This window comes from Mus pahari, chromosome X (assembly GCF_900095145.1).
Source record: "Mus pahari chromosome X, PAHARI_EIJ_v1.1, whole genome shotgun sequence".
NCBI lineage: Eukaryota > Metazoa > Chordata > Mammalia > Rodentia > Muridae > Mus > Mus pahari.
This window is the reverse complement of record NC_034613.1, coordinates 92172932-92197828: the sequence shown is the minus strand read 5'-3', so window position 1 is coordinate 92197828 and position 24897 is coordinate 92172932. Positions and strand designations below refer to the sequence as shown.

The following is a 24897-nucleotide window of genomic DNA, read 5'->3' as shown; positions in this document are numbered from 1 at the left end:
TTATGTGCATAAGTATATGTAAATGCACTCTCACACAATAAAGTAAATTTGGAGACCAGAGGTCAATCTCTCTCTACCTTAATTTTTTGAGATGGGTTCTATGATTGAACCTGCAGCTTCTTAACTGATACACTGGCTAGCCAGAAAGCCCCAGGGTTCCACCTACCCATCCTCAAAGTGCTGGGAACCTAGACATGCACTACTGCACTCGGCTTTTCCATGGGTGCTAGGGCTCTGGCCTCAGGTACTCGTGCTTGTGCCTCAGGCCCTTTATCCATGGAGCCACCTGCCCAACCCTTCAGCGTTTGTTTTCAAATTATTTTATTAGATATTTTCTTTTCTTCATTTACATTTCAAATGNTATCCCGAATGTCCCCTATACCCTCCCCCTGCCCTGCTCCCCTGCCCACTCACTCCCACTTCTTGGCCCTGGCGTTCCCCTCTATGGGGCATATAAAGTTTGCAAGATCAAGGGGCCTCTCTTCCCAATGATGGCTGAATATGCCATCTTCTACTACATATGCAGCTAGAGATACGAGCTCTGGGGGTACTGGTTAGTTCATATTGTTGTTCCACCTACAGGGTTTGCAGGCCCTTTCAGCTCCTTGGGTACTTTCTCTAGCTCCTCCATTGGGGGCCCTGTGTTCCATCAGATAGCTGACTGTGAACATCCACTTCTGTATTTGTCAGGCACTGGCATAGCCTCACAAGAGGCCGCTATATCAGGGTCCCTTCAGCAGAATCTTTCTGGCATGTGCAATAGTGTCAGTGTTTGTTTTCTTTAATTAAACTTCTTGAAATACTCTGAGAAGTCATTTGTGGCAAAAATAAGCATGTCTTTGTGAGTTAATAATATAGTGTAAAGCATGATGAATACAATTAATATTATATATCTAAAAATAGAAGGAATGTGAATACACTCATCATGAAGAAATGATAAAAGCTCCTATGAGTTGATTTACTACATGAATCAAAGCATTCCGTTGTACCTCATATATAAATATGATGTGTCAACCAAAATGTAATGTATGTTTGAATGGGGACATTTAATGGATGCTATCTGGTAAACATTGCCTTAGAGTGGGTGTGGACTTCGACCTCAGCTTCAGAATTAAACTGGTCTTTTGAAACTGGGACTAGGATTGTCCTGAAAGGAGTCTGGAAGTAAGCTCTGACTATGTCATCTGATATTGATTGACCCCTTATTTGGTGAAGAGGCAGAAATATTGACAATTGCCTTAGTCCTGAGGTTGCCACTTTCAGAGTCCATTTCCTGGTCCAACTATTGTATTCATGAGAAAATGTAGTTGAAATGTGCTCTCAATAGATGATGTTAGAGACATTCCTGCTTTTTAATTTAAATAAACTAGATTTCTCTGATATTAGCCACTTAAATAGCAAATACCAAATCAATAAATAAATATTAAAAACATTGAAAATAGCAAATACCTTGAGTGAATTTTTTACAGAAATGATTTTATCTCTAAATGAGGAAGCCTTCATTTTTAATTTGAAGCTTGCACTTCTGTTCATGTTACACACAGGGAAAGCCAGTGGTCCTCAAAATAGTCATTCATTTATATAGTAAAGTCCATTATTTAGCAAGCACTCTTCTCTTTGGAAATACAGCATCTAATTTTGAACATGTTGTAATTGGGACTATTTTCTGGTGATTGCCTAGTAGAGTAGGTCATTTGCAGGTAAACTGTCCAGCCTTCAATCAGCAGTTCCGAAGCGCCTGGTAAGTACCCAGCAGTGAAGAATACAAACAAAGCAGAACTTGCCTAATTAGGGGCAAAGCAAGGACTTGACTCCAGGTCTTTTGACCATCAGACTTCACTATGAAACGGTTCACTCTACCTTCTCTTTCACCAATAAGTCCTGTTAATTCTCTACATAATATGGATATCAAAGAAATATAAACTGTGTTTTGTATAAAGTTAAAAGTTAAATTCAAACTGAAAACCTGGAGCAAAAAAAAAAATCTAAAAATAAATTTCTAAATAGTTTCCTTCCAATCATATCAATCAGTATTTACAAGAAACAATTCCTAATCAGGTTACACATATGATACATTTTTCTGCTTTCAACAAAAGTTGAAAATAATGACTGAGGTTCATCTATTCCTTTAGAAATGACTTGTACATAATCTAGTTAAGTGTGTATGTAGGTAACTTCTGAATCATTCTTGTTGGAATAGACACAGAGTCGGGTATCAAAGCTGCCTATTTTAAATATCCATGGATTTTTACAGCAGAGTAACAATAAATGCTTATATCTATCATCCGTTTAATTGAACTATAGCGTTCCTCCAAAAGAATATAGCCTTGTGTTCCTTTTGTTTGTTACACTGGGTGTTTATGGTAAATGTGTACAGACATTCAACATTTATGTAAAGAGAATTTTTTTTAAAAAAAACCTTGTTGCAATCAGCACTTTTTAAATGTAACAGTTTCTAAAAATCACCTTGAAAATAAATGTATAAAAAGAGCTAAGAAGCCTGAATGTGTCTAACATTTTCTGAACAATTTCTAAAGCTTTTATGCTTCCAAAAAGCATATTGTTTCTTTGTGTTTTTTAATTCCTTATTTTGGCCACAGTCAATAAATTTTATTCATACACAGTAAATTTATCAAAATGAATCAGGAGATTTGTAGTTGCACAAATGCCCCTCACAGTTTTGTGCTTTTTCTGACAAAGCATATTTTTGTCTTCTTTCAACTTCTTTGGCATTAACTCATTACAGTCATAGACCAATCATAGTACAAAGTAGTGGCAGAATAATAGTGAATTTGTAAGGAAAATGCAATAACAGAATGGAAGCATCTACGGGATTTTTTTTTCAGGAGACTTCAAGAGCCTGAAAAGCAAAACTACTAAAGCTTCATTGAAAAAGGTACTTCACCTTATAAAGTAGTTAATTGACTACTTAATGAGGTGGAAAATAGATTATGTCGGGAAAGAGGTATTTAATGAAGCAACCCTAGAAATTCTCTACACTAAAAAAAAATCCTTGGCAACCAAGCCTTTGTCAAATTTGTCCTTCATTGTATACTTATCTACCTTACTTGTGCCTAATGGACGAAATATGTATTTAAAGCAGTTGTTAAACTACGTTGTAGATGGGAAAAGTGTATGGTTTTATTCCTTTAGTCCAGTTTCCCTGTAATAATACTGATATAACTATGAAAGTTCAGTTCTAGGATTTTTACACTTTGTTGATATTTTGTTATATATGCTTAAAAAGATAAGTGTGTCTTCTTTGAAATAATTGTAATATTATTATTATGCTTAAGTTTTGGTGGTGGTTATATAAAGTCATAGTACCTTAAATTCATATTAACATTATTTTATTTTATGTGTGTGTGAATACTTTCTCTACACATATTTGTACACTATGTGCAGGCCTGGTGCCTATAGAGGACAGAAGAGACCATTGAATCACTTGGAATTTGAGTTACAGGAAGTTGCAACTTCTGTAAGCCACCATGTGGGTGTTGGGAATCGAACTGGGGTCCTCTAAAAGAACAGGCAGTGTTCTTTACCTCTGAGTTACCTCTCAAGTCCCCAAATAGTCATACTATCTTTAAGAAGTTGATCTATATATGAATTTAAAGATGATTTTTAATAAAGAAATTAATGGCCAAGTTATAAGGAGAAAACAGAAGTTGCTACCCATACTGTAAAAGGGAACTGGGTAATTTAACTATCCATACTGTAAAATTGAATAGAGATAATTTCAACCTGTAAGACTTAAAGATTTAAAAGTCCAAAAAGGAAACTGGATCCCATATAATATTTGGTTGTGGGAAAAGAATTTTCACATGTTTCTATTTTAGAAAATCTGATACCAATTATAATTGCAGAACAAGTAGAACTTCTTTCTCAATTTGTACTAAAGAGTAGTCCTCTCCCTCAGCCTGTCCACTGTGAATCTGTTGGCATACAAATGTCATCCACAGCCAACAATCTTTAGCAGAGAAATAGTAAATTATATCAACTTAAGATGACTTATAGACAAATGATTGTAAATTTGGATGAACTTTAGCACATAGGAGTGAGAAATAAGAGAAGGAGAGAAAGACAAGAAGAGAAGAAGAGTGGATGAGGGAGAAACGAGATTAAGGAGAAAGAGGAGAAGGAGAGAGAAGGAGGAGGGTAAGAAAGAATAGAAGGGGAGAAAGAAGAGGGAAGGGAGAGAAAGGAGAAAAGGGAAAGAGGAGAGGATGAGAAGAAAAGGAGGTGGAAAGAGAGGAGTGGGAAAGAGAGTTAGACACACAGAGAGAAAGATAATGCTTTAAAAAGATATTTTAAGTTGATCAATCCATCCATCAGGGTAGACCACAAAGCAATGACTTTTGCCTTCTATTAATCCAATATCTTGACTACAAAAGATATATCTAGAATAATGTAAGTTTCTTGGCACTCCTGAGGAGGCATTTTCAAGCTCTTAAAGGGGTTTTCTTTTCAAAATACCTTTAAGCAATAGTCATAAATAAGGAGTCTCCTAAGGCCACTTTAAAATTTTGGAAAATAAATAATGTCACCAAATTATGACATATATAAGTGTTCTTAAAAAAAAATAAGTGTTCTTTTACTAAAGACTGTTGAATTATCACAAGACCCTCATTTCAAGACTTGCCTCCCTCCAGAGAGGTTCCTTCTTAAGCGTCTTCTCTCTCACACACATTTTCCTACCCGTTTTTAGTCTGTTTGTTTTGTTGTCTAGTGTCATCTATAGATCAAGTATTTTGATCAAAGAAGAAATAGGAATTTAAATGTTTGTGTTCAAAATTTTACATTAAGTTTGAGCTATTGGGTTTAAAGTCTAAGACAGCTAGGCTAATTTTTGTATTTCTAACATAATTAATGATAACTAGTTCATTCTTACAGCTATCTTTACAATATAAAACCTTATTTATAATCAGTGTCATAAATTGTATCTCAGTTTGTTTGAACTAGATATAAGTGGATCAAATAGCTTATGACTTGTTTAACTAAACCCTTATTCATATTGCTTAATATGCTATTTTTGTTTGTCTTCACATGAATGAAGAGAAAACAATTAAGCAGAAACTGTCAACTCTATACTTGGTTCTGTCATTTGTGAAGATCAATGATTACTTTACATGTCTTAACAATTCCACTTAACTCAATCATTCCTAGAAAGGAAAATTAAGATGGAATTACTCAGACATACGTTGCTGTGTTTTATCATTAAAAAAAAACATGATTGTGACTACATTTAATTAATCTGTAAGATTCTGTTTGTTTGTTTATTTTAGAACTATCACTTAATGTGAAAGTCAATCCTTTTAGAGTCAATGGAACATCAACTTGCACCCATTCTTTCTGAAATACCTCCGCCAGTGCCAGTTATCAATGGAGATCCCATGTGCTCTGTAAGAGAAGTTTTGGTTCTTTTTTATTTTCACTATAACTGGAAATGTTATGTAATCTGGCATTACATTGGTTATTTTCCTTGTAGGACTTTTGAAAATAACTTAAGACAGTCAATGCTAGCTTACTTACCTATATAACATTTCTTTTTAAACTAATTTAGCTGCTTTTCTATACTCCTTTGCACAACTTAAAAGGTCTAGTTCTATAATGTTAAGTTTCTACTATTTATAGTTTCCCAGGATATATCTCTTGAAGTTGTGTGTTTAAAGAAGACTAATATTCCTTCATGCTCATTCAGTAATAAGTTCAATTATATAATATTTGAAAGTATTGTATTTGAATAGCAATTCCTTCTATTGATTGATTTCTAGAATGAAAAAGTATAATTAAGATTTAGCATTTGCCCCTTTAATATATTCAGGAGAACATGTAACTCAATATATAATGTAAAAAGAAGATGAACTTTTTGACTCTTGAAAATAAAGCAAAGATGATACTTTCTCATAAGTCAGAAATGATTGAGATATACACATGCATAAAAACATCAAAATTATATTCAGTTTTATTATTAGTGTATGATAATAAAGTGTGTTATTTCTAAAAGTGACAAAAGTAAAAAAATTTTGTAAGCAAAATTACATTTTTTTGTAGGTGGAGAATTATCTTCTGGACCCTAATGCCATGGCAGTGTGTTCTAATCATTCACAGATTATGACTCAGCCCAAGATGTATAACACCTGGACGTGTCCTCAATACTGGTCTCAAGTATGTCACAATCTTCAGATAAATTGTATTTTTCTGGGGTTTCATTTATTTGTTTATAGAGGTTTTGTACTAGGGATAGATGCAGAGGAGAACGTTGTCTTCCCACCTCAATGCACCTATTTTCTATGACCTTATTAAGTTTTACTTAGGTGGGGACATGAGCTATTCTTACTAAGGGATATTGAATTTCTATTAAGTGTCCATTGACCTAACTGTACTCTTCTCCTTGGACATTTTGAAATCCCTATAATTTGGGAGCCTAAATGCTATTCAAAAAGGATAATAATGACTTTTTCCATAGATTTACAAAAAGTATGCTATTAAATAATTATCTATTTCTAGATTGTATTTGTTCAAGTTAACCCTGGAGAAATCCTTACCATAAAGGCTGATGATGGGTCCATTCAGAACATTCAAGGTTTGTGAAAGTAATGCTCTTACTCTTTGGGAGACTAAATAGTCTTGAAATAGTCCTCATAGGAGCTTAGCACCACCAAGACAACCAAAGCTAATCTTGCTTATCTTTCTAGAAATCTTCAAAACTAACTTTTAAAACATGAAAGTTGACTGAAGAACTATATCTGAAGGTCGACATTGTAGATATTGATTTTTACTACAGTTTTACTTCTGACGTCAATGCTTTAATTACTTAAATTACAATATGACCTGTGCTAAAACTTTTAATTTAATAGTAAAATCTTTGAAGCAGTTAATGTATGACAGGTTAATATGGAGGACTATACTTTATGTCCAATGAGATGTTTGTATATTTGACAGAGATTATCAAAAGACAATGAAACTAATGGCATATACTTTTGATGTTTGCATCAAATTATAAGGCCACAAAAAGATATATCAGGATATATAAGCCAGTTTTTATACACTTCTGCATTGACAAATCTATATTTTCAAAATTAAATGACATCTAAATTATAGTGACATTTTCTTATCAAAGTTAAATTCAGGTTTATTGAATTTATAAAGCACAGTATAACTGATGAATAGAATAAAACAAAATTATTCAAAAGCAAATGTCTTCACACAGTCTCCTCTTTTAAAAGATGCAAGCATATATATCTTTATTTCATGTATGTACATAATGTAATTATAGCTTAATCGCTCTCTTGCTGCCCTCCCTCTGATGACACCCTTCCTTTTCTCATCTCGTCTCTCTTCTGCTTTCATGGGTGTGGTTGCTTGGTTTTGGTGATCCATTGAGTTTAATTAGGGTTACTTGCATGAGCATGGGTGAAGGGTTTTGTATAGAAGTGTGTATCTTAGAAGTGGCTATACTGCAGAAGAAAATGTCGGCCTTTTCCAATCACCATTAACTGCCAATAATTCTTCAGGAAGTGTGGGAACTTGTGAGCCCTCTCCCTTCTAGAAAGAGTTAACTACCCAAAAATCTTCTATTTTTAAACATTCTGTTAAAAGGTAAATCTCTTGTTAATCACCAATCTGTACAACTTAAAGCAACAAAACTAGATATACATTATATAAATATGTATCATATACATACAATGAGTGTTTAATTGATCAGTTTTAGACTGCTCTACAGATGGGGCCTTCAGGCAGCTCATTTATTTACATTTCCAACAAATATCTCTTTAATATCTAGCATGCACCATCATTGCACTGTATACCTAGCAATAATAATGTCCAAGAGAGAGGACACACATATAAAGTATTATGTATAGTAATTTTACTATACTGTGACAGTATTTTAATTATGCATACATATTTTATTATATATAAAACAGAAATAATCTCAATTTTACATAGCCAATAATAAAGTTATTGCTTTATGTCCAGACATAACTATTAACTATTTTAAATTAAGATGATTTTTGTTTTATGCTAATTGTTTTATATTCTAAGGTGATTTTGATCTACTGCTGTGCCTGGAATGACAGTAATGAGCCAGAGGCTCATTGTGTGCTTACCAGGCCAGAATAGATGCAGAAAATATTGATTAAGTCTGCAGAACTAGAGATATGGTGGGCAGTTTGTGTTAGAGACAATCACTCCCTGAAAGGGAATGGGGCTCCTTTATACAGTTAGGGAAAGTTACTTAGTCTTCCTTCATGTGCCATTTGCATAGGTTTATATTTGGATACATAAGCAAGCATATTAATATTTTGTTAAGTAGTAAATAGTATAGTACAAGTTGTTGAGGTTTTGATCATTTGGAATAAGATACCCTGGATCCTTAATATTTATTAGACTTTAAAACAGGACATAGTCATACATCTTTAGTCCTAGCACTCAGGAGGCAGACGCAACAGGATCCCTGTGAATTTGAGGCTAAACTGATCTACATAGTTCTAGAACAGCCAGGGTTACATAGAGAGACCCTGTCTCCAAAAAAAGGATTATTAGGCTTTTAATATTTGTAGAAGACCTCACAAGGCACTGTGCTCAGGCTGCACATAGTGAGGGGCTGATGGTGAGGATTTTTCTTTTATTTTTCACCTTTTTATCTCTAAATTTGCTCCCTGACAAAGTAGTAAGATCAACTCATTGGCAAGGTACAAATATCATCATCTGACACTTCTGCAGTGCTCAGAAGGATTGTCAAAGGTAACTTATTGATGTTGCTGATATATCGTAGTGTTTCAAGACCATGGGCAAAACTTAGAAGGCGTAAGCATTTTGAAGGGGAACGGATGAATGACTATTTCAAGAGGTTGAAGGCCTAACTGTAACATCAACTTGGAGACTGTAAAGTCCTTGATGGAGGAAGACAGGCACTGATGTCAATGGTAATGATAATGGCCCTGCAACAGGGCCATGGGAATTGAATGGCTTTTAATATGAAAAACATCAGTCATACCAAATGGTTAAGTGAAAGAGAGAGGGAGAGAGAGAGAGAGAGAGAGAGAGAGAGAGAGAGAGAGAGAGAGAGACCATGTCTGTGAGTGAGCCCAGGAGATGAAAGCCGATCAGTCCCATGAGTCCTTCCATAGGAGCCATCCCTCAGAGGCTCTCTCCATTTAATGAGATGCCTGTTCATTTAGTCTTATAACTACACCTTGTATTATCCCTGCTTAATTGGCATATACATGACATTTCTGTCCCAGGGCCAGGCAGGTACTCTTTGGACTACTATAAACAATTCTACCAGTTTAATTTTTCAAATAAAGCCTTTGGAAAATGAAACTAGCCCTGAAGGGATTTTTGAGGGCCACCTAAATATAGTCTAGTCCCAAAGACTATTTTGGCCAACAAATATAATAAGCATAAGAAGCCAATGGTACCTATATTATGGTACCTATATCTGCCATAATGGCTTATCCTACTAAGAAGGGTATCAGATGAAAAGCCCTCTAGGTCAAGAGATTGCAAAAGAAGGTACAGGGAGGAGATGGTTGAAAGGAGCACTAGTACAGGTATCCAACAAATTAGTGAGAATATAGCAAGAGAACTTAGTTCTACATAGGAAGGAGGCTGCTGAGGGATGCACGAGGTGATAATTAGATAGAAAAGTAAGTGATTCAGACATTTTAAAAGGAGGAAGTTGATGCATGAAAGAAATTGTGGCAAGCCAAGGCCATTCCAAGAAAGAGCTGAAGCTAAGGGATTTCATGTTGAAATAATTAGACTATTATATTTTTCTAATCCTAGTAGAATTGGGGGAGATCAATTTGGACTCACTATTGGTCATTATCGCTGAGAGAGAAAATATGAAAAGCTTTCTGAGAAGAGGCAGAATCTTGTCAAAGAGACAGACTGCAGTGACTAGGGGCTAGTTTGATGGAATTGGGAGTTTTAATTTAGAAGCGTTTAAGAACACATGACTGAGTGTGGAAGGTTGTCTTGGATTAGGGGTATTTAAGATAGATAAGATATGTTCTTCTTGTCTTTTTGTCCTATCTAACAGGAGAATGAAGTCACATGATGAAATAATGCCCAGAGGAATGGATTTTTCCCTGTGGCCCTAACAAAAATGGAAGTCTGGCTTAAAAAGACAATCTGGTGAATAAAGGGATGTAGAAAGGACATCTGTGTTTCTATTCAGCCACATGAGTGTCCCACATGATAGGGATTCCATTAGAAGTATATATGGAGAGAGAGACTGTCAGTTGGGTTCATTTAAATGGAGTAACTGGGTAAAATATGATAGTCTGGTTAGGATTTGTAGTCAGACAAAGCCAGAAATCCTTTACAAGAGTTGTTTTATTAGAGTTCCTCTTCACACCAGTCAGAATGGCCAAGATTAAAGATTCAGGTGACAGCAGATGTTGGCAAGGTTGTGGAGAAATAGGAACACTCCTCCATTGCTGGTGGGATTGCAAGCTTGTTCAACCACTCTGGAAATCAGTCTGGCGGTTCCTCAGAAAATTAGACATAGTACTACCNGAGGANCCNGCNATACCTCTTCTGGGCATATACCCAGAAGATCTTCCAACTGGTAATAAGGACACATGCTCCACTATGTTCATAGCAGCCTTATTTATAATAGCCAGAAGCTGGAAAGAACCCAGATGTCCCTCAATAGAGGAATGGATACAGAAACTGTGGTACATTTACACAATGGAGTACTACTCAGTCATTAAAAACAATGAATTTATGAAATTCTTGGGCAAATGGATGTATTTGGAGGATATCATCCTTAGTGAGGTAACCCAATCACAAAAGAAGTCACTAGATATGTACTCACTGATAAGCGGATATTAGCCCAGAAACTTGGAATATCCAAGACACATTATGGAAAACAGAAGAAAATCAAGAAGGATGACCATTTGTGGATACTTCATTCCTCCTTAGAATAAGGAACATAACTCTCATGAAAGGTTATAGGTACAGAGACAAAATTTAGAGCTAAAATGAAAGGATGGACTATCCAGAGAGTACCCCATTCAGGAGTCCATCCCATCATCAGCCACCAAACCTAGATACTAATGCTCATGCCAGCAAGATACTGCTGAAGGGACCCTGATATTGCGGCCTCTTGTGAGGCTATGCCAGTGCCTGGTAAACACCGAAATCTGCTTGTGGACGTTGTACATCGTGGTGCGCACTAGGCTCCGCACCACGATGTACAACGTCCACAAGCAGTAGGTTCACTGGTGAGCCTTCCAATTCTGGATTGTAGTTCATTTCAAATATAGTCAAGTTGACAACCAGGAATAGCCACTACACCAGTTAAGCACAGAAAACAGTCTTTATAAGCCTAACACAAGCCTCTTCCTCCCTTTCCTCTTTGAGTAATTAGGAGGATGGAGTTTTGCATTTCTCTCGCCACTTAGCACTTGTCTTTTACTCAACAAAAACCATGTGTGGGTTGATCTCTACACTTTACATTCTCTTTAGTTTAAAAATGGATCAGGTGCGTGACCTCGTTGCATTTCTAGCTTTATGGCTAATTGTTTTCTATTTTAAACTTGTAGTTTGGGTGTGTGTGGTAGCTTAGCAAGTGTGGGTTAGGGGGCATGGATAGCTAGACTAACAGACTCCAGCGGGGGTCCAGTATTCTTTGATTATCTATATTTGAACTTATGCTGGCTCAAGGCAGTTTTGAAAATTGACTTTTTTCCTTATTTCTTATAGGCTAATATGAGGAGATAATACCCTAAAAGTGAGTTCAGGTTTGAGCTATACTTACCTTGGTAGTGACGGATAGCCTTGATTATCTGTCCCAGTGGTATACTGAAATAGGTAATGAGCCACTGAGACCCACCAGGTCTGCCTCAAGACTTTGAAGGGGCTGGGGTGTCGACACCATCTAAGGGACTTGCTGGTTCTATCTGATCCCCAGTGGAGAATCCTTGAGATTTTCAAGGATCTAGTGTGGCCTGTGAGTCATCATGCTCTGAGGCTTAATTGAGAAATCTTCCCAACAAAGAGAGCCATGAGTGCCGAAGCCTTAGGGAAGAGCAGCGGCCCTATGCCACCAGGCTGCAGAAGATAACCATCTGGGCACTAAGCAGCCCAAAGCCTTTGTTGGAACTTCCACTGCTACTCCCCTTTGCTCATATACATGCAAAGAAAAATATATTAAGGCCTTTCAGAGCTAATGCTGGGTAGGAGGTAAATCTGCTTTAGGAGATCTAGGATTCATATCATTTCAGGAATCCAATCCAATGGCTCTTCCTCTCTTTCCCCTAATCTTCATAGACAAATTTAGCTATCATGTCAAACGGGGAAATCCAGATCCTTTAAAATCCCACCCTTTCTAAAAAGTTTCTTAGAAGGTTTCAGCTAGAGTACCATAGTTGAAACAAGATTGTTTCAGTGCTGTTAGTCTAAGTCCCAATAAGTTGACCCTTTTTGGGAGATCTGGACCTTTGAACAAAAACATCTTATAGCCACATGAAGATAATTTTTGAAAAGTTAGAGCAGTGTTTTGTACTGAAGTGGATTTGTCTGAGTTACAGATTAATAGTCACATACTGGAGGAGGCTACTCCTAGGGAGAAATTTAAGAGAGGAAAGGTCTCTATACAGATAGAGTTTAAACATCAGGAAAGATAAGGCTACCCTGAAATGTCAAAGGTAAGACTGAGTAACTTGGGTGAAAAGGGTCCTGCCATTATGACATAAATAGGAGCTGAGAATTTGGGTAGACAGGAATACAAAAGAAAGCATCTTTAAAGTCTAACACTGGGAACCAGAAGATATTAGAGGGTGTCTGTTCTATGAGGGTTAAGGATTGGAAACAATGGCATAGATCAGAACTTCATTTATAGTCCTCAAATCGTAGGCTGTTCTGTGACACAGCCAAACAGTTATGTCGTATGGAGAGTTACAGGGGTATAGTAGCTCAGAATTTATCAATGAAAAACTGTTAAGTTTTTCCAGACTTCAGACATGAAAGGATATTGGAACATTCCCAATAAGCTGTTGGGATCCTTAAGGGAGACTATAATAGAAGTAGCGGTTAGGGAATATCCAAAAATGGAGATATCCCATTTCAGGGGAAAATTCTTGTATGATGTAAGCATCTACTTTGGAGAATATATAGAGGACCTTTGAGGCCCTAGACAGAAACATATCACTCCAGGACAGGAGATACACTACTAAGAAAGCCATAGAGCCTCTGGAACCTTAAGTGGATCTGAAGTTTAAACATTGATGTCTCTGCCTAGGAGGGGAACGGATCATCTAGGTTGGACCAGAAAAGAATGAGTTAAAAGCTGTTTGCCTGTCATACAGGTTTAAAAGTTTATCAAGCAGGCTTACCATTAACATCAGGGAGGAGGGCTTGAGACCAAAGTACCAAAGATGAGAAGGTGGTCAAGACACAAACTTTCGCTTTCTTGTTGATAACTATTTTCATTCCTACCAGTTCTAGAACTGCTAAAGGCTCGTCTATAGAGATGGAGAATACAAAAGTCTATAGAGCTTTGGGGTTTGTCTAAGTTACTATTGCTGTGAGGTGATGCCATGACCAAGGCAACTTATGAAAGAAATTTAATTTAATTCACAGTTTGCTTACAGTTTCAAAGAGTGAATCTATCTATGACCATCAGGGTGGGAAGCATGACAATAAGTAGGCAAGCATAGTAGAGCTGTCACTGGAAGCTTCCATCTTATCCAAGAATTGGAAGAAGAGAAGAGAGACTAGACCTGGTTAGGCTTTTGAAACCTCAAAGCCCATCCCGAGAGATATTCCTCTTTCAAAAAGGTCACAGCTACTCCAAGGCCACACTTCCTAATTCTTCCTAACAGTCTACTATCTGAGAACCAAACATTCAAATATATGAGCCTATGGGGCCATTCTTATTCAAACCACCACAAGGCCTTATAAGTCCTTAGGGAGAAAGGTACCTATTTCCTTACTGGGAACAAAATGTAAAAAGAAAAGGAAGACTATGAGGCAAACCCACAGTGGTAGGGAGAAGTCTGTTTCTAAATAAACCTGAGAATAGCTCTCATCAGAGAAAGGAAGAGAGCAAAGTTTGTTTACAGGCTAGAATTTTTATTGGAGCTGAAGAAGGAACTGAGGTCAGGTTGTGCCAGGTAGTAATCATGTATAAACTAGGATGTGCAGGAATGATATTTGTCGTGTTGATTTGAGGAAGTTGACTAGAGAAAGTTTTAACTGCTGGCCACCGGAAGGCTATTGAAGCTGGAATGTAAGCACAGGAAGAAGGGGCATTCAAGCTGGAATGTGGTTTATAGTGAGGGAGGGAGTAGAGTGGAATGCCCTCTCAAGTCCTATTCTTGAACACTTGATTTTGTCTTTATGGCTACAAAAGAAGATAAAGCAGCATTGACTCTCTTTGCTCAGAAGAACATGAGGCTTAGAAGTGAAGGGCCTGCCAAATAATACCTTTGACTTGTTCTTGAGAGATTGCACAAGAGTTTGTGACTCTGAATGTTGCTAGGGAGAGGATCATCTGCACATCCAGGAGTGTCTTGACAGAGGTCAAGATCTGGACTCCGATGAGTAAATAAGAAGAGAAGACTAATATTATAGTTTACAGGAAGATATCCTATAATTCTTCACATGGCACACACAGGTCAGGAGCCATGAATTTAGAAGATTCCAGTGGTGGATTCCAGGCAGGGGAAAGGTCAGAGCAGGCTATCTGGAAGAGCTTCCGTGGGTGTCCTCATATGGTGTTAGAGTGAATGTCCAAGAGGAAGATGGAGTGTCCAAGGGCTGGGGGGGGGGGTGCATAACAATCTATAGGGGACACTTCCGAGGTTAAGTTGTGAAGGTACTGTACTGGATTTTAGAGACTCAAATGGCAGATGGAGATGGAGGTAGAGAGGGAAAGAAGAGGACGAAGGGTGGAAAAAGAAGGACAGGAAGAAGGGAAGTCAGGACAGTGGCCTCTTCCCGAGCAGCTGAAAGATCATAATTAGCTAACTGATTGCTTAAAGGTGCACAGTTCAGTTAGTCTAAGTGGTTCACCAGACTGAAAAGAAAGAGGTGTGTTGGTGTGGTAGATGGGGAAGGTGTGGTTAACTTGCAGTTGCATACAGATGACTGAAGGCTACCAAGAGGTATGGAAGAAAGAAATATAAGGGATTCAAAGGGTGACTTGATAGCCAGGCAAAGGGCCTTTTGGTTTGGCCTCCTAAAGAGATGTTGAAGGGTTGAAAGCCAGTAAGAAATCTCTAGAAATTAATTATAGTGACCTGACTGCACAAGTCTTTGCCTCAACTCCAGTCATCCCATGCACATAGTTGATTTCAGGTATTCTAGTAGGTGTGCTAGAGTACCCCTGTCAAAGAAAGCCAGATAGATATGGAGCAGAAAAGGCTGGTCTGACACCAGGGACAGGTAAACATAGTCACAACATGAGGAGAACATGGAGGAGTTGTGGAATTTCATGAGGTTAATGGTTAGTAAGACAGTCTGGTTGAGGTATGGAAGTAAGGACCCCTTTCTGACAGAGAGAGAAGGGAGAGAGAAGTAAGGGGAGGGACAGGTTGGGAAGTCCATCAGACAGAATGCCATAAGCTCTCCTTGTCCTCTGGGATGCAGCTGACACATATCAAGCTGAGTGTTTTGGTGAGCTATCAGTAGGACTCCTGAAATAGGGCTCCTGAACTGGGCCTCCTGAAACAGCTCCTCTGATTGAGCAGAGCTTTTCTGCCTGTGTGATGGAGTAAGAAAGGCTCAGTAAGTGATGTATACAGAGGAAAGAAACAGTGGGGCACATCCGGACCTAGAATGCTAGGCCAGCCCATGGATGGATCATTCAATTCCCCAGGGTGACAAAGTCTTTGTCTGTGACATGACCTTGGCAGTGAATGGTAGCATCCTCTTAAGGCAATATGAATGCTTCACGGGGAGAGAGAAAAACTCACATTGATGATGGTGTTGGCCTTTGGTGTAAGGAAACCACCATTATCTCAAAGTCTAGGAGATGGAGTGAATCATGCTATAGGTAGGTAGTTATTGAGAGTCAAGATAGATGATACTGCAGTAATCCAGGCTAAGAATTGGCCCCTGGTAAGTGCACTGAGCTCTGCCTGCTTGAGAAGGAGGAAGTTTGCCTCTTCCACTCACTGAAAATGGAAGCAGTTGAGATCCTCATGCTATCCCCTCAACCATGGGAATCAAACAAGTCGGGGGGGGTCTTTGAGGGATCTACCCTCAATCAAACCAGGGTCCCAGGAATGGGGGTAAAATTAAGCTGGTGGGAAACCTTAAGGGAGTCATCTACTGTCTCTGAGTAATGGTGAGGTGTGTGTTTGTATCACAAGAAGGGTGTTGTCTGTAGCTGGGAGCAGAGCGTCAGGGATACTGAAGGGAACAACTGTCCAGAGGCTGCAGGACAGAGAAAACTGATGTGACAAGACTGGAGGCAAAAATGACGAAATAGAGGAGAGGACAGGAAAAAACAACTTTGGAAAGGACAGATTGAAGGCTATGATGAAGTGCAGGAACAGTCATTGCCTGAAGTTAGAGACAGATATTTGCACCAGTTCCTTTAGACCAAGACAGTTAGGCCAGAATATCTAAGGCCTAATTGCAAGCACTGAGGACGTAAAGGTGGAAACATTAGACTAGGTTGGGGAGACCAAGAGCAGGAGTTCCAGAAAGAGCCAGTTTCAGGACTATAAAGACTTTATGTATTTCTAGTGTGGATACCAAGTGATCATTGACATCACCATTTAATGTAGTATAAAAGGGTTCTGAGATAAGAGCAATGTTGAGGACATAACTTGCAGTAGGTTATGAGATCTAAAATGAAAGAAGATCCTTCTTGGCATTAGAGAAAAGGATTGGGCTAATGTCCTCCTTCCAGAAGGCAAGAATTATGTGTGGTATGGGGGTGACTCTCAGGCCCAGATAGATGATCTTGTTTGGATCAACTAAGCCTTGCGTCTACACACTTGATATCTAATGTTGCCTAGGAACTTGAAGAAGATATGGGATTCAGGAGACAATTCAGGAAGGAAACATAAGAAAAGGTGTTCTATGTCTTAGAGAAGAGACTTTGGAAGAGTTTGTCCAAAGTACTGAATATTTAGAATCCCTGAGAGAGGACAGTCAAGGTAAGGTGTTGGAAGAAATTTGAGTCATGAGTCAGGTAAGCAGGTCACAGGACTTGAGGTGGAAAGTAGTGGCGAAGAAAGAACCACTGAGGTCCAAGACTGTGAAGTAGTGACCAGGGTAGGTTGAGAATGGAGGACATAAGAGTTGAGAACTACTTGGTGGAAGGGTTCACACTTAGAAGGAATCCTTCAGTTTCCAGACTGCATGGATGGGCATATTTTGGAGGAAGATCTGAGAAATGGAGCTAACAGAAACAAGGAAATGAAAGATGATAGAGTTGATACCCATAGCCCTGAGGAGGAGAATGGGTATTGGGCTATCAAAATATATTCAGAAGGGTTATTGAGGGAGCTGTATGACAATTGATGCTATTGGGCAATACTAGACAACTTTGTCTCATACAATGGGGACACCCTAGGAGTTGCAGTGAAAGTCAAGGAATGAATGAGGTTCTCTGTCAGCTGCAGCCTAGCAAAAGAGGATAATTTGACAGAATTCAAGCTTATGGAGTAAGTCCCTCCCTAGTAAGCAAAAGGGACAGGAGGGTAAGAAAAGGAGTTCCTGTGGATAAAGTCCTGGAAGGAGAGGGTAAATTGGGGTGTGATATATGGAATCTTAGGTTTTCCTTTTATGACAACAAAAGGTAAGGAAACTCCTGTAGTGTTTCCCTGGTGGTTAGTTAGAACAGAATTAGTCAATTGCACAAGTATCCAAAAGAAAGCGCATGGTCTTGTCATATATGATCATAGTTGCCCTATGTTCTGTGGACTTAAGTGTTATAGGCACAAAGGATCCTGGATACCTTCATTCCTTATTTGACAGCATCAATAGAGAAGAAAGATGCTTAAGAGGACATTTGTGACTATTTTAGGTAGAGGACTCCAGTCTGTGAATGTTCCCCCCTAGCTGAGACAGTCCATATTCTAGGGCCCCTGGTGACTACAAACTAGGCATAGTTTTGTGGGTAGACTCAGGTTTAGACAAATTTTTGCCCATTATCAGAAGTATTACAACAAAATTTGGTATTGGTAGATCAGAAGTATAGTGACATGATTCCTTAGAGGCCTCTTGGTTTGGATCTTTTATGGCCAAGACAAGCATGTGATATTTAATCTGTAACTTGTAAAATTAGTTTTTTTAAAGATTAAATTGCATCCATTGTATTGTTAAAGACATGAAAATTAAATAGGTCCCTTTGTGGGATCTATGGATCCTCCTCAAGGCATTGCAACTTTCATTTTAATGGCTGTGGCTAATTGAGAAATGAACCAAAAGTGGAAAGTAGTCTTCAGAAAGCTCAGGATTAAGATTGACAAATTTAGAAAGCCTAGGTTAATCCAACTGAAAGGGGACTGAGTTTTCAATTAGAGCCTGTGTTACTTCCCTAAGCTGCTAAATGGTTTACATACCATCTTATGAGCCCGTTGGGCCATGCCAACTGAAATACTGGAGAAAATGTGGTTGAGTCAATGGTGACCAGCATCTCTCATTCAATTAGTTTTCTCTCTAGGGAGAGTCATGGCTACCTTCAAGTGATCATCAGCTTCTTGATGAACAAGGCTGTCAGCATGGTCCTCAGCCACTCTCTAGAAATGTTTCTTCTCATTCAGGGTTAAAGAGGAATAAAGGATAGTGCAGTAAACCCAGTCAGGTCAGGGCAAACAGTTGGGTCATGTGGATAAACTGTCTATGGTCATGGTCAGTAGGATCCACAGAAAAGGAAAACTAGGTGGCCTCTATTCAGATCAAGTGGGACTTGGAAAAGGAAATGGGACTTGGTGGTCCATAGAGTCTGGCAACCTCATTTATGAGCAAAATGGTCAGCATGAAATGGGGAGAGATCACAGGGTGGGAATCATGTAACAGATGAAGTGTTAATGATGATGGGCTGAGTCATAGGGCCGTGCAATCAGGAGACTGGGAGTGTGAGGAGAGCAAAAAGAGTGGAGGGTCAGGGAGCTGGAACCAAGGAGGCAAACAGTGCCTGTTTTCTGGTGGCAGGCTCTCCTCAGAAGGAGAGGGAGTAAACTTCCTGAGGTAAGTGATTCTATAAGGCTTACACTTGAAAAGAGGTTTCTGGAGGGGGGTTGCTGGGGACTTTTTGAAATGATCTGAATGGCCTTAGAGGTTAGAGGAGATAGTGTTAATGGTTAAATTAGGATATGCTGAAACAGTATATTCAGGTAAAGTCTGGCTTCAGGAAATTGTAACTGCTTCATGAAATGGAATTCCCTTCAAAGCAAGATGATCATGAATCCTGTCACTCAACTCAAACTCATGCTTCAGTAGGAAGACAGGCCAACCAAGTCTCTAACTGGAACTTCCTGCCAGGGAGGGGAGACGACCCTAGAAGAATGGGTCTGAAGGACAAGGGCAGCTTTAAGGTGTTCTTGTGACTTCATTTCACTAGGAGAAATTATAGTAACCCTGTAAGCCAAAACTTCTAAAGAAGTTAGTAAGCAAGTAAAGGAGAAGAGCCCCAAGGTAAGCAAGACGAAAGGGGCATCAAAGAAAACAGCAAGGACAATGAAGATTCCAACTATGAGCCGGTGTCCTGCAAAACAACACTGACTCTATCCCTAAACCTCTGTAATCAATCTCTACCAGAGTTGACTTATTGATAAGGTAGCCCTGATCATTCATAACTGCACATATTTGTTAGTAAGTGGTCTCCAGGAGACCAAGATCCTATATGACAAACAGCAGTTAGGGAACAGATCTGTTCATAGACTGCCAGGAGCTGATGTACAACATCACATCCTGAAAAACAAGTATTGAGATTTTCTAATACTTATTTGGAAGTCCCTGTGCCCACTTCTGTCAGACCCCCAAGATTATTAGGAGGAAGATCATTTTCACAGCCCAGTGTGTCCTGACAGAAGGCAAGTTCTGGATTGGGATTTGTGCGTCAGGAGGAAAGAGTTAGAATGTGGGGCAGAGGAAGGAAAGAGGACACTCTTATCTGATAAAAGGAAGAGACGTGAATGCCTGGGAGCTGTAAATCCAAGATTCCAGTGCTCTGTGACAGGCAGACAGGCAGAAAGGTTAAAGCAGGATATCTGGAAGAGCTTCCGTGAGTGTCTGCATTTGGTGCTAAGAATGAGTGTGCCAAAGAGACGTGGAGTGTCAAAAGGCTAGGGCTGTGACAGGGTACATAGGGTGGCATGACAATCTGAAGGAGACACCTCCAAGGTTAAGTTGAAAATACTTGCTTTTAAGAAGAGGATTTCAGGGAAATCATGAGTATGAATTCAATAGCACGGGGAGGTGTATTAGGGGGAGGAAGGGATAGCAAAGGAATTAAGGGTGGGAAAAGTAAGACACAAGGAAGGGATCAGAAATCCAATCACTTCCCTGGCAGTCAGTAGGTCTGATTTTGGTTTCTGAGTTGGGGCAAGAGAGGTTAGGATAAGGTGGCAATGATCTGATTATAAGCTGCAGAAGTTGTATTGGTTGTCTTGGTAGGTCAGAGGCCTTTATATCAGAGCCAGTGATGAGACAGACACTAAGGAGATTATAGGTTAGTTTGTGATCTCTGGAAACAATTATGGTGGCCTGCTTGCAGAAATCTTCGCCTCCATTCCAGCCATCCCCTGGTGTGTATACAGATCCAGTGGTGTCTGGTTAGGCAGGGTGAAGTCCCACTTCTGAAGTAAGCCAGGCAGCAATGGACATCAGGAAAGCTTTGTTAGCTGTGTGGGGCAAGTATAGTCAGACCTAACAGGAGGAGTGGACAGAATCATTAAAGCTCTTCTAGAGATTGGTAGTGAGTAAGGCACTCTGGTTTAGCTATCAGATAAGGACCCAGACCCCATCTGAGAGGGAAGGAATCTGAGTGACAGGATTAGTTGGTAGACTAGGGGGTATGCATTCATCCATATTCTCTAGGATACAGATGAGGCACACCAAGGTAGGTCCTGTGTAGGTGGGAGAGTATTTAGTACCTAGGAGAGTATTTAGTAACTAGTGTGTTCAGGTCCCCAGGGCCAGAGGGAGCTTCCTTATGAGGAGAAGTAGAAGTACCAGTGGGAACAATTTTTAAGTTTGGATGTGGGAGGATCCTTCTCTTAGAAGGAGCTTGTGCACGCCCTCACATGTGGACTTTAGAGGGTTCATTGAAGTGAGAATCAAAACAAGATCTCAAAGTAGGAGGAGCAAGGAGTAGTCTATTGAGGCAGGGATGGAAATGACATCCCAGTAATTAGCAAAGGCTAGTAGAAGGGTCTGAATAACTAAAATAGAGACATACTTGATGAAGGAGGATGGTCCTTTGATGGGTTCCAATAGAATGGAAGTGTGGGAAAATGTGAGGGCCTATACATTAACTAAGGAGGGCAGAGAATGAGAGGGTTATAAGGAACCACAGGAAGAAATCCAGTCCATATGTAAGCTGGAGGGAAGAGCAGGCTAGATGGTTCTAAAGGTTCCAATCACTGTCTCTCCTTTCCCACAGGACTGGCTAAGACAAGAATGTAGAGATTTTTGTAAATATTTAGGGTACTCCTGATCCATTGAGGTATTTGATAAACAAATTCAGAGCCATTGTCAAATTGAATGGGGGGCATGAGAAATGACATCTCTTGGTAGCCTTGAGGCACAATGGAGACACATTTGCTAGAAGTGGGGAAAGCCTACACCCAACCTGCGAATGTGTCAACTACAGCTACTACCGGGAAGTACTTGGTGCATCTTATGGGAGGAAGGCATGAGTTGCACAGCCAGTAGATGAGTAAGGAAAGGTGGGTACCTAATACTGGCTTGAAGAGAGACAGTTGACAGATGTTACATTGTCTACAGAGATCCTGTAAGTATTTTTTTCATAAGAGGGCAGAGATGAGCTTGTGTACTAAGAACATGTCAGANGGGAAAGGGGTTGGCCTGGAAAGTAGGAATGGCTCTCATGGAGGAAGGAAAAGCTTTTCGGGTGAGGAACAGAATAGTAGGTTGTTAAAATACTAGTAGGGTTGTCAGAGGTTGACTTTGGTGGATCTGAGGTATTCTGGTGGTACCTCAAAAGAAGATAAATTTTAAAAGAAGAGAAGCTATGTAAAACAGTCAGAGGGGAAAGATAGTGGGACACATCATGTCCCTTGGCCAGCTAATAGGGTCAGGGGTTAGGCAATCTTGTTGCCAAAGTGGAACCTTCTGGCGATGGGGCTGTTTCAGGGACACAGAGAAGTTTCCTGTCTATAAGAAGAAGTCCTTTATAGTAAGGAAACACTATGCTCTCCAAGTATGGGACTTGGAATGAATGATGTCATAAGAATTTTAAAGTGAGTATAGATGCTATAGATGCTAACTGTCCTATTTCTAGCTAGATATAGGGCCTCCACCCCCACCCCGTTCGCATTGGGCAATGATCTCTGCATGCTTAAAAAAATCGTCATCTGAAAAGAAAGGGGTCTTGCCTCAGCCTTCTACTGGGGGAAGCAGTCAAAATCATCATGGTAACACTCTAAAACTGTTGTCAAGCCAGATGGTCATGGGGTTCCTAGAAAATTACCATCAGTGAACCTATCCAGACGTCCAGGAATGGGAAGTGCCACAAAACAATAGTGGCCTAACCTTGTAATAATGATGAAGTTTTGGGGCCACAAGCAAGATATTACCTGAATTTGTATAGAGAGGAAGAGTGGTTAGGGTTGAGTGGATTCCAGGGCTGAAGAGAAACTGGACACTGAGGAAGGGAAGTGTGACAAGACTGGTAACAAAAATAGGAAGTGGAGGACAGTATAGAAGGGCTGATAATGTTGCACAGAGTTGGGGGACAAAGCACAGGTTGAAGGAGAATAACTTTGAAGGGTCTGGGATGAGCAGAATGGCAGTTTCTAGAACTTTAAGGCATAAGGGTCCAGCTCTGATATATAGTTCAATTTGTTTAAAAAAGTGGGCAACAGGTCAGAGTGAGTCTCCTACTGGTTGGACTAGATGGACTGAGGCCTAGTTATGAACACTACAGAGTTAATGGTAGGGAAGAATGAGGAAGCACTGGAGAGCCCAAGGGCATGAGATTCTGAGGGTCTGTTTCAGGATTATAAAACCATGCTGTGTGTCTGAACTGGAAAACAGATGACTATGACATCATGTTCGAATGTGTCATAAGAAGGTTGGGAGACAATAGCAATGCTGGAGACCTACAACTGTATGTAGCCACTGTGGCATAAAACTGAATGGGGTCTCTCTGTCTTATGAAAGGGAATTGGGTCTACTATATTGGGAGAAGAATGGTGTGGAAGAGGGAGATATTTGAATGGAGGAAAAGGGACAGTCAGAGGGAAAGTCAGGAGAGAAGAAACAAGAGAGTCTGACTGCAACTGAAGAACGTTCCAGAAATGATAGGTGCTGTCTCCAAATCCCTGCCAGGTAAGTTGCTGGGAGAAGTTCTAGTCAGGGTCAGTCCAAGTGAAAAGACTGCAGAAAGAGTTCAAGATTTGGCTGGAAGATAATGGTGAACAAGGCAACTTTGGGATTCAAGACTGAAAATGGAAGTGATATCTGGGGGATCTGAGAGAAAATAGTAGACAGGTGGGGGTTCATGGAGGGACAGCAAGTAGGAGACTCTAGTTCTGTCAAAAGTCTAGAAAAAGGTGGGAGGAACATTGGGCTTTTGAATAGTAAAGATGGGCATGTTGTCAGTGGTAACAGAATTTGTGGGGATATTCACAAGGAGGTGAGAAGTTATGGGCTTGAATCCCTGCTGTCTAGGTGCTGCAGAATTGAGATATATCAAGGATGTCTGAGGAAAATGAGCACCAATTAATGGTGTCAGGCAATTGTCGCGTGGCTTGTGTCCTACAAAATGTGGGATGACATTAGACACAGGAACAAGTTAGAAGAATGGGAGCAGGAGTCACCTTCATGTGCCTCTAGAAGAGGAGGATAAGTTAAAAACAATTTCACTTCTAAGAGAGACCTATGGTATATCCAAGTGTATGGAGCAAGTCCCTTTCCTAGTAAAGCAAAAGGACACTGAGGTATGATGAGGACTGAGTGCAAGAGAGATATGTTATAGAAGGCACAAATGAATGGGGGAGGATATTTGAAAACCTGGGTTGGACATTCATGCCAGTAACAGGAAGTGCACTCTAAGGAAAGCAGTACAGAGGAGGTGGACAACACAAGTACTCCCTACTTTGTTACCTTGGGGCCATGCTCAATGAGCAAGTCACCAGGCTCAACAGCAACAGGTTAGGCACCAGGTGGGCCATGGTTTAGGAGGGGGATCAATAGCACCTCCAAAGGTGGAACCAACAATGGGGAGAGGAATGATCTCTTTCTGGAAAAGCCAACAAGGGGGAGGAAGACTTGTAAAGAGGGAGCTTCCTCCCACCCTCTGGCTCTGATCAAGGTTCCTGAGAATTTGCCAAGTCATATGTGCTATTAAGACCACAGAGAGATATTCAATTTATATTAGCACTGGGACATTTGCTGGGTCAGATTTTATCCTGAGACCCAATTTAGAGACTTTAGACAAAGGGCATCTTAAGAGAGATGTTGCAGGTATTGGGGAGAATCTGGAAACTCATGGTGGTTAGGAGAGCCCAGAGTATTCTGAAGACCCCTGACCTGTATTCCTGTCAGGATGTCAGTCAACTGTGGGACACTTCCAGGGGAGGACAGAAAAGGAAATGGCAGGCATCCCAGTAACTACTCCTTGGACTCCCATAGAGAAAGTACCCAAGGAACAGATTTCCTAGTCACCTTGGGAGAGAAGCAGAGAGATGGGAATCACGGAACACATCCAAGAACAACACAAGAAGCCTTCACAAT

At 39.8% G+C, this 24897-nt stretch overlaps 1 protein-coding gene across 1 annotated transcript in view; it reads left to right on the top strand.

The window, feature by feature from the left end:
- LOC110313438 (fibronectin type III domain containing protein 3C1) overlaps positions 1-24897 on the top strand; it is a 64281-nt gene that overhangs the window by 6763 nt on the left and 32621 nt on the right. The window contains exons 2-4 of the mRNA XM_021187648.2: positions 5286-5402; positions 6055-6168; positions 6511-6586. Of these exons, the coding sequence (XP_021043307.1) occupies positions 5325-5402; positions 6055-6168; positions 6511-6586 (268 nt within the window). The 5' untranslated portion in view covers positions 5286-5324. The remainder of the gene's footprint in view (positions 1-5285; positions 5403-6054; positions 6169-6510; positions 6587-24897) is intronic.